The sequence below is a fragment of the Hippocampus zosterae genome, chromosome 2 (assembly GCF_025434085.1).
Source record: "Hippocampus zosterae strain Florida chromosome 2, ASM2543408v3, whole genome shotgun sequence".
In the NCBI taxonomy this organism is placed as follows: Eukaryota; Metazoa; Chordata; class Actinopteri; order Syngnathiformes; family Syngnathidae; genus Hippocampus; species Hippocampus zosterae.
In genome coordinates this window covers 32691326-32704398 of record NC_067452.1, presented here as the reverse complement: position 1 = coordinate 32704398, position 13073 = coordinate 32691326, and the positions used below count along the sequence as shown (strand labels likewise).

General features: G+C 41.8%; 1 protein-coding gene across 3 annotated transcripts in view; it reads right to left on the bottom strand.

The window, feature by feature from the left end:
• Window positions 1-13073, bottom strand: part of LOC127596803 (plexin-A1-like) — a 193560-nt gene that overhangs the window by 16828 nt on the left and 163659 nt on the right. For 2 of the 3 annotated variants that reach the window (XM_052059677.1, XM_052059678.1), the window contains exons 20-21: window positions 6770-7004; window positions 5069-5217 (exon numbers count right to left, since the gene is read on the bottom strand). In XM_052059677.1, the coding sequence (XP_051915637.1) occupies window positions 5069-5217; window positions 6770-7004 (384 nt within the window). The remainder of the gene's footprint in view (window positions 1-5068; window positions 5218-6769; window positions 7005-13073) is intronic. The other variant, XM_052059679.1, reaches the window with a different exon arrangement.

Below are 13073 nucleotides of genomic sequence, written 5' to 3'. Positions count from 1 at the left end.
CAACGGGAACGGACAAAAGAAATCAACATTTATGGTATTTTAACATCAAATCTGAATGCTTGAGGTGTGTCAAAGTCAATGATTGGAATACGAACAAACACGTGTAAAGATGACACCATAAAAAAAAAAGTAATTCAGTGAGTACTGAACACAGAGGAACCATTTATGAAAGATTTTTTTTTCCCAACACAGAGTGATGGTAAACGTCTGGCGGTGGTGCTGTTTTTTTTTTTTTTTTTGCCATCTGAGAAATGATTTTAGCGGACAATTTGACATAATTGCCTTTTTGGCATGGCAGGGGGTGGCTCCTGTTAGAAAATTGTCAAAGAAAGAATGGTTGTCACCACGGTTGAGAAATCTGGTCACACTTTGACAGTGGGATTCAAATGAGGGTTGGCTGGAGAGGTACAAATTTCTTTGCCTGAGCAATGCAACTTTAACATTTCAGTCATGTGGTCTGAAGATGAATATCGCTGTAGTCCATCTTTAGTCATCTATAAATTGAAACCAATTACATTCTCTTCCACTAGATGGCAGAAGACGCAATTAACCTGTGAGTCCACCAATCGGCATTCATGCTACAGAAATCGAACCCACGACCTCTGCACTGTGAGGTCGACGCACTAACCACTGGAACCACTGGGCTGCCTGAGTTCAATTAAACAGGTCCAGATTTAAGAAACATTGTGATCTTATCTACAGTATAGATACAAACATCACACACACACACACACACACACACACACACACACACACACAAACACTCCACGCAGATAGGCCAGAGCTCAGAATCAAACCCTGGACCTCTGTACTGTGAGGTGGACGCGCGAACAATACTAAAAATACTATTACTGTGTCGCCCATCGCCCAATGCTAAAAATATATATTTTTAAAATCTGTTAAAAGGTATAAGTGCACACTGACATCATAGAAACAAAACAAAATAAATGTGTACATCAACAGAGATTTGGAAAGTCACCAAGATGTTTTTTTTTTCTTTTCAAAATCTGAAAAAAGGATCCCGTGTCCATTTCTGTGGACAACAGTTTCTTTCAAAGTGTTGGGCTACAGTGCAGTACATACTGTATATATACATCCACACACACATGCATGCATACAGTACTCGCGACCATCTGTTCAAAGCAAATTGGAGTGTAAAGGTTCGGCAAAGAAGGGAGTAGAGGCAAGATGGAGTGGGTGGAAGAAAGTGTCAAGGGTGATCTGTCACAAAAGAGCAGCAACTGAAGTGAAAGAAAAGGTTCATTGGATGGGAGTTGGACCAGTTGTACGGTTGCTCTAGCGACGGTAGCAATAGGCAGAAGACGGGAGGCATAGCTGGAGGTGGCGCAGGTGAGATTACTGAGATCACTGTGGAGAGCCCCGAAATACAGTTCGGTTCAGCCAAAAGTGAAATAAGACGACTGGGCAACGTGAATGTGCTCAAATGTCTAAAATGATCAATCCTTTTGCAGAAATGGTGACATGACTTCGAAAAATGTTGAATTTTGAGAACGCATCAACAACCACAACAGCTTCCTGTGGAGGAGAGAGCAAAAAAAAAAAAAAAAGGAGTGAAAAAGGCATTGAGGCGTAACGTGATTGTACGTGTTTGTGTCAGAGACGGTGACACGCTCACTCGTCCCACTGGCTTGCGCCTGTCACCACTCAAGCACAACACACTAAACACCCCAAAGATGCCTGTCTGTCAACCACTGGCTCCCGCCCACCTCCTTCTCGACTGGTCTCTTTGGTCATTCTGTTTTAATCCCCTCACTGTTTTTTTTTTTTTTGGTGTTTTTCCTCTTTCACGCTCATGAAAACACTGTTTGTACCTTACGCGCCATCATCCTTTTGGCACCGCATCCTCTCCCGCGATGCGCTATAATGAAGTGTCGAGGTCTGTCTTGAGAGCGCTAAATGGGAATCCTGGCACGGCTTTCGTAGTGTAAGTATTGATTGTGTGATTTAGCGACAACACCCCACCCCAGAAAATATAAAAATATATAAACCTCGAGTGAGAAAAGGTTTGTGCTTAGCTGCGAGCCCGTTTGTGTGTATACGATGTACGTACGTGTATAAGTATAGCGTAGCTGCTGTGTCCTTAGGGAGAGGTACTTCATACAGAGCAATAAAGCCGCTGGCGAGTGTTTCCACCGGCCGCCGGATTACACGCATAACCCATTGGGAAATACAGAGGAAAAGGAAGTCCAAAACATAACTGTAAAGCACGTAAGCATTCCTGTATACCTCAACTTAATAGGACCATGTCGACGTTCACATTTGGATCGAGGGATTTCGCACCTTGTCAAGCTTGTGTACAAAAGTGCTGACAGTTGCTCACCCCGCACCATTCCAGGCTCTGCTCGTGCAAAATGTTTTGCCATATTTCTTATCAATTCAATAATTGTGGCCGTCACTTCTCGCCGCCCTCACCTCAACCGCATCGCTCAAACTTGACATTAGTTAAAATTGGGAACATGCGCCGGCAGTTGTTATTTGGGCGGATGGCGTTGCGAGCAACGTGGTCTTAACGTGCATTTTGGAGGAAGTGAAAACCAAAAGATAAGCACAATGTCACAGTTAAAAACTGTTTCCCGACAACGTCAGCATCACTGTGATTGGTAACCGTGTCATAATTTTCGTCTCATAGTCAATTTTATTTCGATACTGTGAGAGGAATTCACAACAGCACGGCACAAGTAATGAAATTATATCATGCATCTGAGACAGATGTAAATCATCTATGCTTTTTTTTTAAACTGTTGTCAGCTTTTTTTAGTTGGATGTGCTTTGGGTGTAAAGACACACTGACACATCATCCATCCATTTTCCGAACCGCTTCATCCTCACAAGGGTTGCGTGATGTGCTGGAGCCTATCCCAGCCATCTTCGGGCATTAGGCAAGGGACACCCTGAACCGGTTGCCAGCCAATCGCAGGGCACACAGAGATGAGCAACCATCCACGCTCACACTTACACCTAGGGACAATTTCAAGTGTTCAATCAGCTTGCCGATTATGTTTTTGGAATTTGGGAGGAAATCGGAGTACCCAGAGAAAACCCACGCAGGCCCGGGGAGAACATGCAAACTCCACACAGGAAGGCCGGAGCCGGGATCGAACCCCGACCTCTGCACTGTGTAGTCAACGCGCTAACCACTGGGCCACCGATGCGCCCACTAACACACCAACACACCAAAATTTGGAGATTAAAGTTTAATTTGCTCCGTCGGCGCTCCACGCAGTTATGCATTCCAATTTACTCATCAACAACCAATAGATGGTTAGGCCTGGAGTGGGATGCGATAAAGTACAATTAACCACAGTTAAATTTTACAACCAAACTGCATTTTGTTTTTAAAACAGCAAACCAATTTGCCAAACAGTCTGTTTCTGTTGCAGTTTCTCTTGAAAAAGACATTCTTACAATAGCCACTAATCATCCACTATTTGGCTTTGTCCGGCCGTAATTTCCACACTGGTCTGTGCTTATTATTGTTAGATAATGAATAAATACTACATTTGCTGCTTCGGAGCTTGAGATAAAGATGCTTTGTGAGCTATTCGATTCTTTCCTGGCCTGTGTGAGGCACTCTACAAAGTGAAAATAAAGCGACGTGTTACAATATTGCACATTCATGTTACATTCAACAATCAAGAAGCCCACATCTGTTGATTCTTCAGTAAGAGAGAAAAGGGAGCGATGGCACGCTTAGATGACGAACGTATGGGCTAAACGACGCAGAGCTCTACAATCTTTTTCACTGGAGAGAAGCTTGGAGAAAATTAATTCCGCCGAGAGCTTTCGTGCTTTACATGATAGACATAGATCCATTAAGAAATCACTTGAAATCTAAGTCAGTCATTAAGTCTGTTGACACACTTGTCAGGCTTCAGTTGGAGCTCACGGTAGGCTTCCTCGCCTGCATTGTCTTTCGTTTGACGTACGGATGTTGTTTTGCATTATCAAAACGGTTGCAAATTTCCAAACAAACTGCTTTCACTTTGAGTTGATTGGGAAATTACGTGATGTAATTCTAACTCTTCAGCATGCCACAGATTACAAACTCCGGTGTTGAGATGAGTGGTTCTTAACCTGGGTTCGATCAAACCCTAGGGGTTCCGTGAATCGTTCTCAGGCGTTCGATGGAGCCTCTGCCATGGAGGGTAAGACCCACCTGACTCAACATGTCAATTAGTTATGACACACCCTTGGTCTGATTGGACAAGCCATCACTGGCTTGTCCAATCAGTGCTGGGGGAAATTTTGTATTTTTTTGTAAATTTTGTAGTTCGTCATACAATTTAAAAACCTACTGTATACTTATGCCATGTAATTTTATTTACTTTTTTTTCGGTTTTTAACAAATGTTTTTTAATGTCTTGACTTTGGAAAAAAAATCAAATTTTTATTTTTCACTAATGAAGGTTTGGTGAACGTGCATATAAACTGGTTGGGTTCGGTACCTCTAATACGGTTAAGAATGACTGGTCGAGATCCACAATGTTTAAATGAAGCAATTGCACCATCTCATCTAACTACTAATAGCATAGCGTGTCATTTCTTGACTCATAACGATTTGATTTTTTTAATGCACGTGAAACCCCAAATTTGACCCTATTTCTTTCACTGCATGAATGCACATTCTTTTTTTCAACAGATTTATTGAGGGTATTTTTTTTTTCGGTCAGATGCTGGAAACCCTCCCTCCCGGCATTAAAACGAGAATATGGCGCATGTCTGTCCCACGAGATCCCACTAATGATGAGATTAGTCATTTGCATTCACAGAGGAAACAGAACATATTAAGAAGAAGGAGAGGATATGTGATTAAGATGAACAAAGTGTGGCTTTTCATCTCGCATCAAACCTCAGATTTGACCGTCGTTGGTACATCGCACTATTGGATAATAACTACTGTGCACATCATTTTCATTCAAAAAATATGCAGCGAGCGCATTACTAAATGATGCAAACTAATATTAGTTCATCAGTGCAGCAGCCTAGAAATTGGTTCCATTCCATGTTAGTATGGTTTAACATGAAGATGAGATGGTGGTGTACTGACCCGTACCTCCATCTCCTTGAGCACAGGGTGGTCCTCAATGCCTGGGAACAACACCCTCATGGCGTACGTCCGATAGTCCAAGAAGGGAATTCCGGCGCCATCCAGTTCTTGTGTGAGCTCGTGAATATCGGTCTGGAGTTCGGCAAAAGCTTCGGGGGGAATATACAACACATACATTTGACTGTTGTAGAAAAGTGAACTGCATTTAAATTGTAATAATTGTTCAATTGAATTAATGATTAAATTGTATAGATGTCGCGAATGAATACGATTGTCTCCAAAGCCTCACTTTGTAGTTATTTGCAACAGTATTTTAGTGCATCTGCTGGATGGCAAAGGCATTTAAACAGCCATCGGCATTACCTTTGGAATACTTGAAAATGTTCATGAGATGGTCTGCCTTGGTCATTTCTAATGTGTGACTATTTATTCATGTGGGCTCAGATGTTGCTTTCACATGGTCAATGTTGCAATGGGCGCTTCTTATAATGGCTAGCTGATGATTGAACGACACGCCCTCCGCTTCATTTATCTGTTTCTCCGCCCACACTCCTTTTTGCATTTCTAAAGGACAGCTGGGAGAGCAGACGGCAGAATGGGTTCTTTACGATGTGCACAGAATGTGTTTTCCCATCGATGTAAATGTTTTTGTATTTTCTTTTTTTTTTAATTATTATTATTCCAGATGATGACTCAGCTTCAACGAGGCGAATGCGAGAAGGGAAGAAGAAAAAAAAGGTGAGAAGAGAAGAAGAACACACGCCAGAAGATACGTGAAATGAGCCATAAAGCGGTATGACTCCAGTGAGACCGTTTACATTGGCGCTTATAGTCACTCACTCTACTTAAAGATAAATTCACCATTGTTTTCTGGTTTTTATCAGTCTATCCATCCATCCATTTTTTGAACTCCTGTATCCTCACAAAGGTCATAGGGGGTGCTGAAGCCTATCCCAGCTGTCTTAGGGCAGTAGGCGGGGGACACCCTGAACCGGTTGCCAGCCAATCGCAGGGCACACGGAGACGAACAACCATCCGCGCTCACACTCACACCTGGGGACAATTTGGAGTGTTCAATCAGCCTGCCATGCATGTTTTTGGAATATGGGAGGAAACCGGAGTATCCGGAGAAAACCCACCAGGCACGGGGAGAGAAACTCCACACAGGAAGGCCAGAGCTGGGCTCGAACTCGGTAACTCTGCACTGTGATGTCGACGCGCTAACCACCGGACCGCCTGTTTTCATCAGTCGTGAACTTATTTGAAAATTTAGTGATTCAGAACAAATGACGTGAGGCGAATATTCACGGCGACAGTCATTCCATTGGACATGGGTCACTACAGTGGACAGCTTACCATGTTATCAGGTTACAGGGTTCATGAAAGGGTTAAAATATAGATTTCAATTTTTTATTTGACGTTTTATTCTTGAGAGCCGTTCATGTCTTTATCCACTAATGTGAAACCAGATTAGCCCATGCAGTGCAAAATTTTTATGACGTGACCGTTTGACCCAGAGGTACTTTTGTCCCCCTGATCTTGTATGGGGACGACCCCTCCCCACCCTCCCACCCCCACTGCAGGCTAACCCAAACCTAACACAATGGAATGCATTCCACATTCAACTCTACAGTATCTGGAATTTCATTTGAAAATAATAATTCCATTTTTAGCAAAGCTGCAATGTGTGCTGCCCTCTACCTTCTTTACATTCCAGGGCCACCCTGGACTCCAAGTTGTCCATCTGGAGCTGAAGGCGTTTCAGGGTGCGGTCGGCGTCTCTTGACTTTCTCTTGTAGGCTATCAGCACGGCGATGATGACCAATAACAGCATCCCACCGCCACCTCCGATGCCGATGATGGCAGGCAGGGTCAGCAAACTATCCGAGTAGATGTGAAGGGTACCCGGGGAGTACTCAAACCCGCCGGCTCGGATCTGAAAACGCAAAAAGAGCATTTTTAAAGATCGAAATGTACACAGAAGTTCAAGCGACTGTTCCATATGATGCAAGCAAACGCTCGGAAGCTTCCTCATCAGAATTGACCGTTCACGGCGCTGCTCAAAGGATCATTCGGTTAAAGCCTCTTGCTAATTATTTACTTTTCCGTGAATGTATTTTCTGTTTCTCTCGGGAGTCGAGTTCATCAAGACCAAAATAAGCACAGGAGCAGGCACAAGTTCATCCGACGGAAGCAGATGGTTGGAGGGGAATAGTCGCCGGTCTAAGGAGATCGAAACTCGGATGAAAGCAAAGTTGTTTGACCCATTTTCTTCCTCAAGAATCATGAAATTTTGATCTCCTCTGTTGTCAGTGTGGAGGCCCAATGTTGACAGGCGTGTGCTTGGGGAGCCTTACATCACCTTAATTACTGTGGAATCTTTTTGCCAGGAACGTTTTGAGTTTAGATTTTTATTTATTTTTTTGTCTGCGGGGGAGATGCTTCAGGCTGGGGTAGATGAAGATCTCAACAGATGACTTTCTCACCTTTTTTCATGATCTCTGGTCTAGAGGTGGATAGAATTTAAAAGAACCAAATGTGAACTGTTGAACATTGTTGATGATGGAATCGAGCTTAATGAGAAGGGTGCAGAAAATGGAGTTCATTTGTTACGGAAACATCGATGCCATTTTGTGTCACTTGTTAAAGGTCACGGGTGAGCTTGATCCTTTAAGAATAAGAATAAGATATCCTTTATTTTTCCCATACTGGGGAAATTTACTTTAGCAGCTGACTTTGAACGAAAGCTGAATGTTGCAGACACAATTAACTAACAAATATGCAATTGATTTGATTTATACATACAGTATATCGACATAAAGACATATTGCAGCGTTGTGCTAAAAGTACATCTTAAAAAATCAAAACACCAACAAGAAATCAGATGTTAAGTAAAGAGTGACATGAAGTTATTCAAGCAAAGTGAAGAAAAAAAAACATGCCGCATAAAGCATATTCAGCCACATTAAACGTAATCAAACAGAGTAATTAGCTAACACTTAAATACCTCCCCAAGCAGCCGTGGCAATTAAGAAAAGTGAAACACGTATGTTTTTTTTTGTGTTTTTGTTTTTTTCCGGCACTCAGTAAGTACGTTTGCATTAGAAACTTATCTCAGTAAATAAAGAAACACACAGCATGGGAATCCATCAAATCAAGCGATCCACTGGGGGAGAGGAGGGGGGTAAATGCACGACTCAAATGAATAATGATTATACACTTTGAAGTTCTTGAAAGTGAACTTTCATGTATAATTAGAAGAAGAAAAAAATCAAAGCAGAAAGTGTAACATCGCTATCTATGTATGTTGTGTGTGCGTATAAATAAAAAAAAGCACAAAGAGAGACGCACACGCAACAGCTTGTACATATCAGACGACGCAGACGGTTATCAGTGAGTTGAAAAGACAATAAAAAGACGAGAATGACATGATCATGAAACTAACCTTTCAGACTACTTCGCCGCTCAAACCCACAAGAGGTGTTGTAAATTCACATCTGACGCAGGCGTCACTGGTTTTTGTTGTTGTGGCGAGAATTTTTTTTCCCCACGCAAATCAATGCTACATCCGACAGATGTCAAGACTGATCAAACCAAAGTGCCTTTAGCTATCATCAAGACTGGCTGCGCCGAACGGGCTCTGTAAATAGCAGTTATTCACATGTTTTTATGAATTCACTAAAAATAAAAGAATAAATAACCCAACAGGAATGTATCTTTGATCCAGAAATTGAAAGGCTTTAAAGTTGACTTTTAACCCTTCCAGGGACAGCAGTTACAACATTGTACAGCCTATAATCTTATTAGGTTACAATATACAATACCTTATATCAAATGAAATAGACAAATAGCACACAAATAGCACCGCCACTGTTAGGGTGTGCGCTATGCACCGGAGGCTGATGATTCAAGTCCTGCCATAGACAAAAAGGTGTACTGATTGCTGGTTAGAGGTCTGTGTCATTATTAATATTCTGTGGAACAAGCAACTGATTCTCAAACCATTCTTTGGCACAAAACGGCATCTATTTCCAGCAGTTGGAACCTTTGGACGCTTTAAGGTACAGGTGTGAAACTCAAGGCCCCGGGGTCCAGATCCGGCCCGCCACGTCATTTTACGTGGCCTGCGAAAGCAAATCGAGTGTGTCACCTTCCATGACCCTTGATCAAATCTGGACTGAAATGTCCAATTGTCATGTGTAAAATATATATGTATGTTTACATATTCACATAAATATATTTTGCAATCATTTCTTTCTACCCTGTTTACACTCACTTGGACAATGATTGAACAAACAACAAACAAACAGTTGACTCATTTCAAAACAAGTAATCCATCAATATTATTTGTTGTGTACAAGTAATAATAAGATGTGATGATGAAACATTTATTTGGTTTAATGACCCTCCGAGGGAAGACGTAACTGTGGCCCGAGACAAAAATGAGTTTGATCTCCCTGCTTTAAGCATACCTGTCAATTTGTACGTTTTCCCCGTATTTTTTATTTTTATTTTTTAATCATTTCAAATCATGTATGGTGTATTACAACTTTTATACAAAACAATTGTGAACCGATCTCACAAAGACCATTTTGGTTCAAATCCAGATCGTCTCACCTGCCGGTAGCCAACGACAATGCCGTCATTGATCGCTACTATTGTCATGGCAAACCAGCAAAAGTAATCCTCAATTGTATATTTTTTTTTCATCACTGCGTACAGTCGAATTGGTAAAGCATGACGTGCGCATGCGCGGTAAACTGCTGTATGGGTTTTTGTTGCTTTGTAAGGGGAATCATAATCATTTATTAGGGCAGCTATGAGCCGAGGTTGACAGGTATGTTTAAGGTATCAAATGTTTTTATTCTGGGAGAAGACCAACGAGAATTTAGATAAGCAAAACTGTTTAAAAATAGAATAACTACAAACGTGTTGTGTTGTATTATTTTGTTATTATGTTATTATGACTTAAAGATGGCGCCGCGACAGTGGCTGTCTTTCCAGCAGCTCCTAAACTTTTTGTTCTTCTACTTTTTTCCTTTCATAACTTTGCTGCTATAAATTGGGAATTTCTCTATTGTGAGATGAATAAAGGTTTTCTTATTCTTATTCTTAAAAACCAATAATTAAAAAAAAAAACATACATCATGAGTTGGCCAAGCAAAATCATCTTTTTTCAGGGGAAAGCACAATTCAAATCTCAAAGATTTGGATGTCATTTTTGACAAATAAAGGTGCACCATCAACAAGGCATACTAAGCGCCATGAACAAGGAAAGAGAATATAACAATGAAAGTTGAAGTAAGTGAAGCGTCCTCTCACATAGCAAAGCAGTCATCTCTTATCAAAGCTGACGTAGAACATTTTATTGTTTTACGATCAACCGTGGTTGACGATACTGTAGCTCCTCAGATGATGCGAGAGCCGCGCGAGCGCAGGCATCTCAACGAGGTTGGGTGACATTTTCAAAGTCAGTGTCTATTTTTACCCATGTGACAGACTGAAGAACTGATGCAGGAACGGAAAAGCTGTAGGCCAAAACAACAAACGAGTTTCTTCGAAAAACTCGAGGGAGGCATGCAGCTGCCAACACGCAGCTGAGCGTCAGAAGGGACACGCAAAGCCTGGCTGACACACACACACACACATTGTGGGGACCTAGCTGACACCCACGCAAACTGTGTATGTTTGGACGCCCATTGGGGTTCCCTGCATGTAGGTCATTCTACTCGGGGAACAGCTGCGGCCCTATCCGTAGTATCAGATGCAATGCATGCATAAATGTGCACTTTAACACACATGCACATAAGTACTCGCGAGTGCACACGAGCACATAAAAAGTCGATTCTCATCGAAACGTAAGTGAGGGCACAGGGTTTTTGTTGGGGTACTGTCAAAAGATGGTCAGCCACAACCGCAACCACAACACCTTTGGAACATTTAATGCAAGAGTGTTGCATGTGAGGATTTTTTTTTGTTGTTCCACCTTGGAGCTGGCTGGTTGATGCCGTTGAGAGCTATCACGATGAATTAAATGGATGTGCTGTCATTTGGATTTGGTGGCATATTGGCTGTCGCTGGCAGGGAACAAATGTCAAAATGATAAAGCGGGGCCGTTGTGAGAGGACATTGGCTATAAGTTTAAAAAGGGGCATGGGGTGGGGGGTGAGTAGGTGCACAAATATTCAGACATACATCCAAATATATTCGAGCGGGGGCTGTGTCGTCTGCCTGAGGTTGACTTTCTTCAGCGTGAGATGCACTGATTTTTAAAGTCTGCTGCAGTCAGAGCGAATCAGAGAAGTAGCGCGGTGACAGTTAGAAGCAAGTACCGCTCGGCGATTGCTAGGGGCTGCACTTACGAAGCTTGTTTGTGTTGGCTTTCTGATACTAACATGATGAAAGTGACATTGACATCATTCACACTTTGGATACTTGAGAAAAAAAAAGAAAAAGTTGAATTGTTTTTTGACACGTGTAATAAATAAATAAATACATACAATAAACAGTTTAGACTTCACAAGAATGTCTGAAAATGACTTGGCTGTGATTCCTCCGTCATGTCATGTCAGCTTGTTAGGATCTCCCAAAAAGCATTTCATCTCAAAAATATTTAATACCATGTTCAGCTCTGACTCGGGCTTCTTGCAGTCTCTGAAGTTCAAAACCTCTGCATCATCACCGATTGACATCTCACTCACTGTTCATATCGTCACGGCATGTCAATCAATACTGACAAAAGCTTGATTGGTCGGTTCTGTCAACCAGTCTTGGGGACTGACCATTGCTTCCTATTCATTGCTCGATCTACGATGTCAATCATTCACGTCAGTTATTGCTCCCAGCACCAGTACAAAAACAAAACATAAACACCTTATTGATGGTTATGCTCATTTTATTCCCTGTATATAAACTGGACTAAAACTAATACAGATGTTGGAATAACAGAGTACACGGGGGAACTTAACAATAAGCGGCACCTGCTGCAAAGAACCACTGATGCGTTCAAGATGATGTGAATACGCTTCACCGAATAGCAAGACGTTTTTTCATCTTTTTTACACCTGCAAATAGTGTGAAGGTTCATTCAACGAGACGCGCACCCCCTTCAGCCCTCACGGATGAAAACTACATCAAAAGCATAGCATGGCTCTGTGGCGCTTTTCTTAAAAACAAGACTTCCGTCAGGCCTACCCGATGCTCAGCAACAGGCGAGGCGGGAACCTGCGATGTTAACCCTGTTAATTAAGCATTACATATTTAACAGCCACCTTGGTGTGCCAGCTCAGTGAAGCGGAACCTGGATCTGTCAGAGGAAATCGTTGGGGAAAGCCACGAGGATTTCTTCCCATAATTCAACAGCAAGGTTAGAGTGACATTATGTGCTGACATTGTCAGATGGGAATAGTTTCTAAATGCATAAACATGAATGAGGTCAGTTTGAACATACTTCAGCGCAGCAGGTTGGTGATGAAGTGAACAATGATGAAGTCATGGAGGACACAACGGATCAAATGTACGGTGCACCGGAGAAATTTTGTACAAAATATATTCAACTTGAAGCCTGTGAAATGATCCCCATCTGAATTAAATCAGTGGATGTGAAACAACTGAAAAGAAATTGTTAAATCTCCGTTTGATGAGAAGAAAAATCAGTTCAACCTCTTGAAATGGTGAAATAACACAGAATACTACAATACTATTTACTTACAACCCACGCAAAAATAAATGAATAAATAAATAAATAAATAAATGTATGCTTCTTATTTATGGGCGTGTGCATGCGCAACACATGTAGCAGAAGCCCAAATGTGACGCATTCCAGACGTAGTACATTTCTGACACAGCACCAACATGCTATTTTGTGTGGCAGTGATTCCCAACCAATGTGCCGTGACAGGTCATCAGGGGCACCGCAGGAAATTATCCAAACTTACTTCATCAGAAAATCATGATGCATGAATTATAAATGTTTCTTTTTTCATTCGGCTATTCCAGCGATATA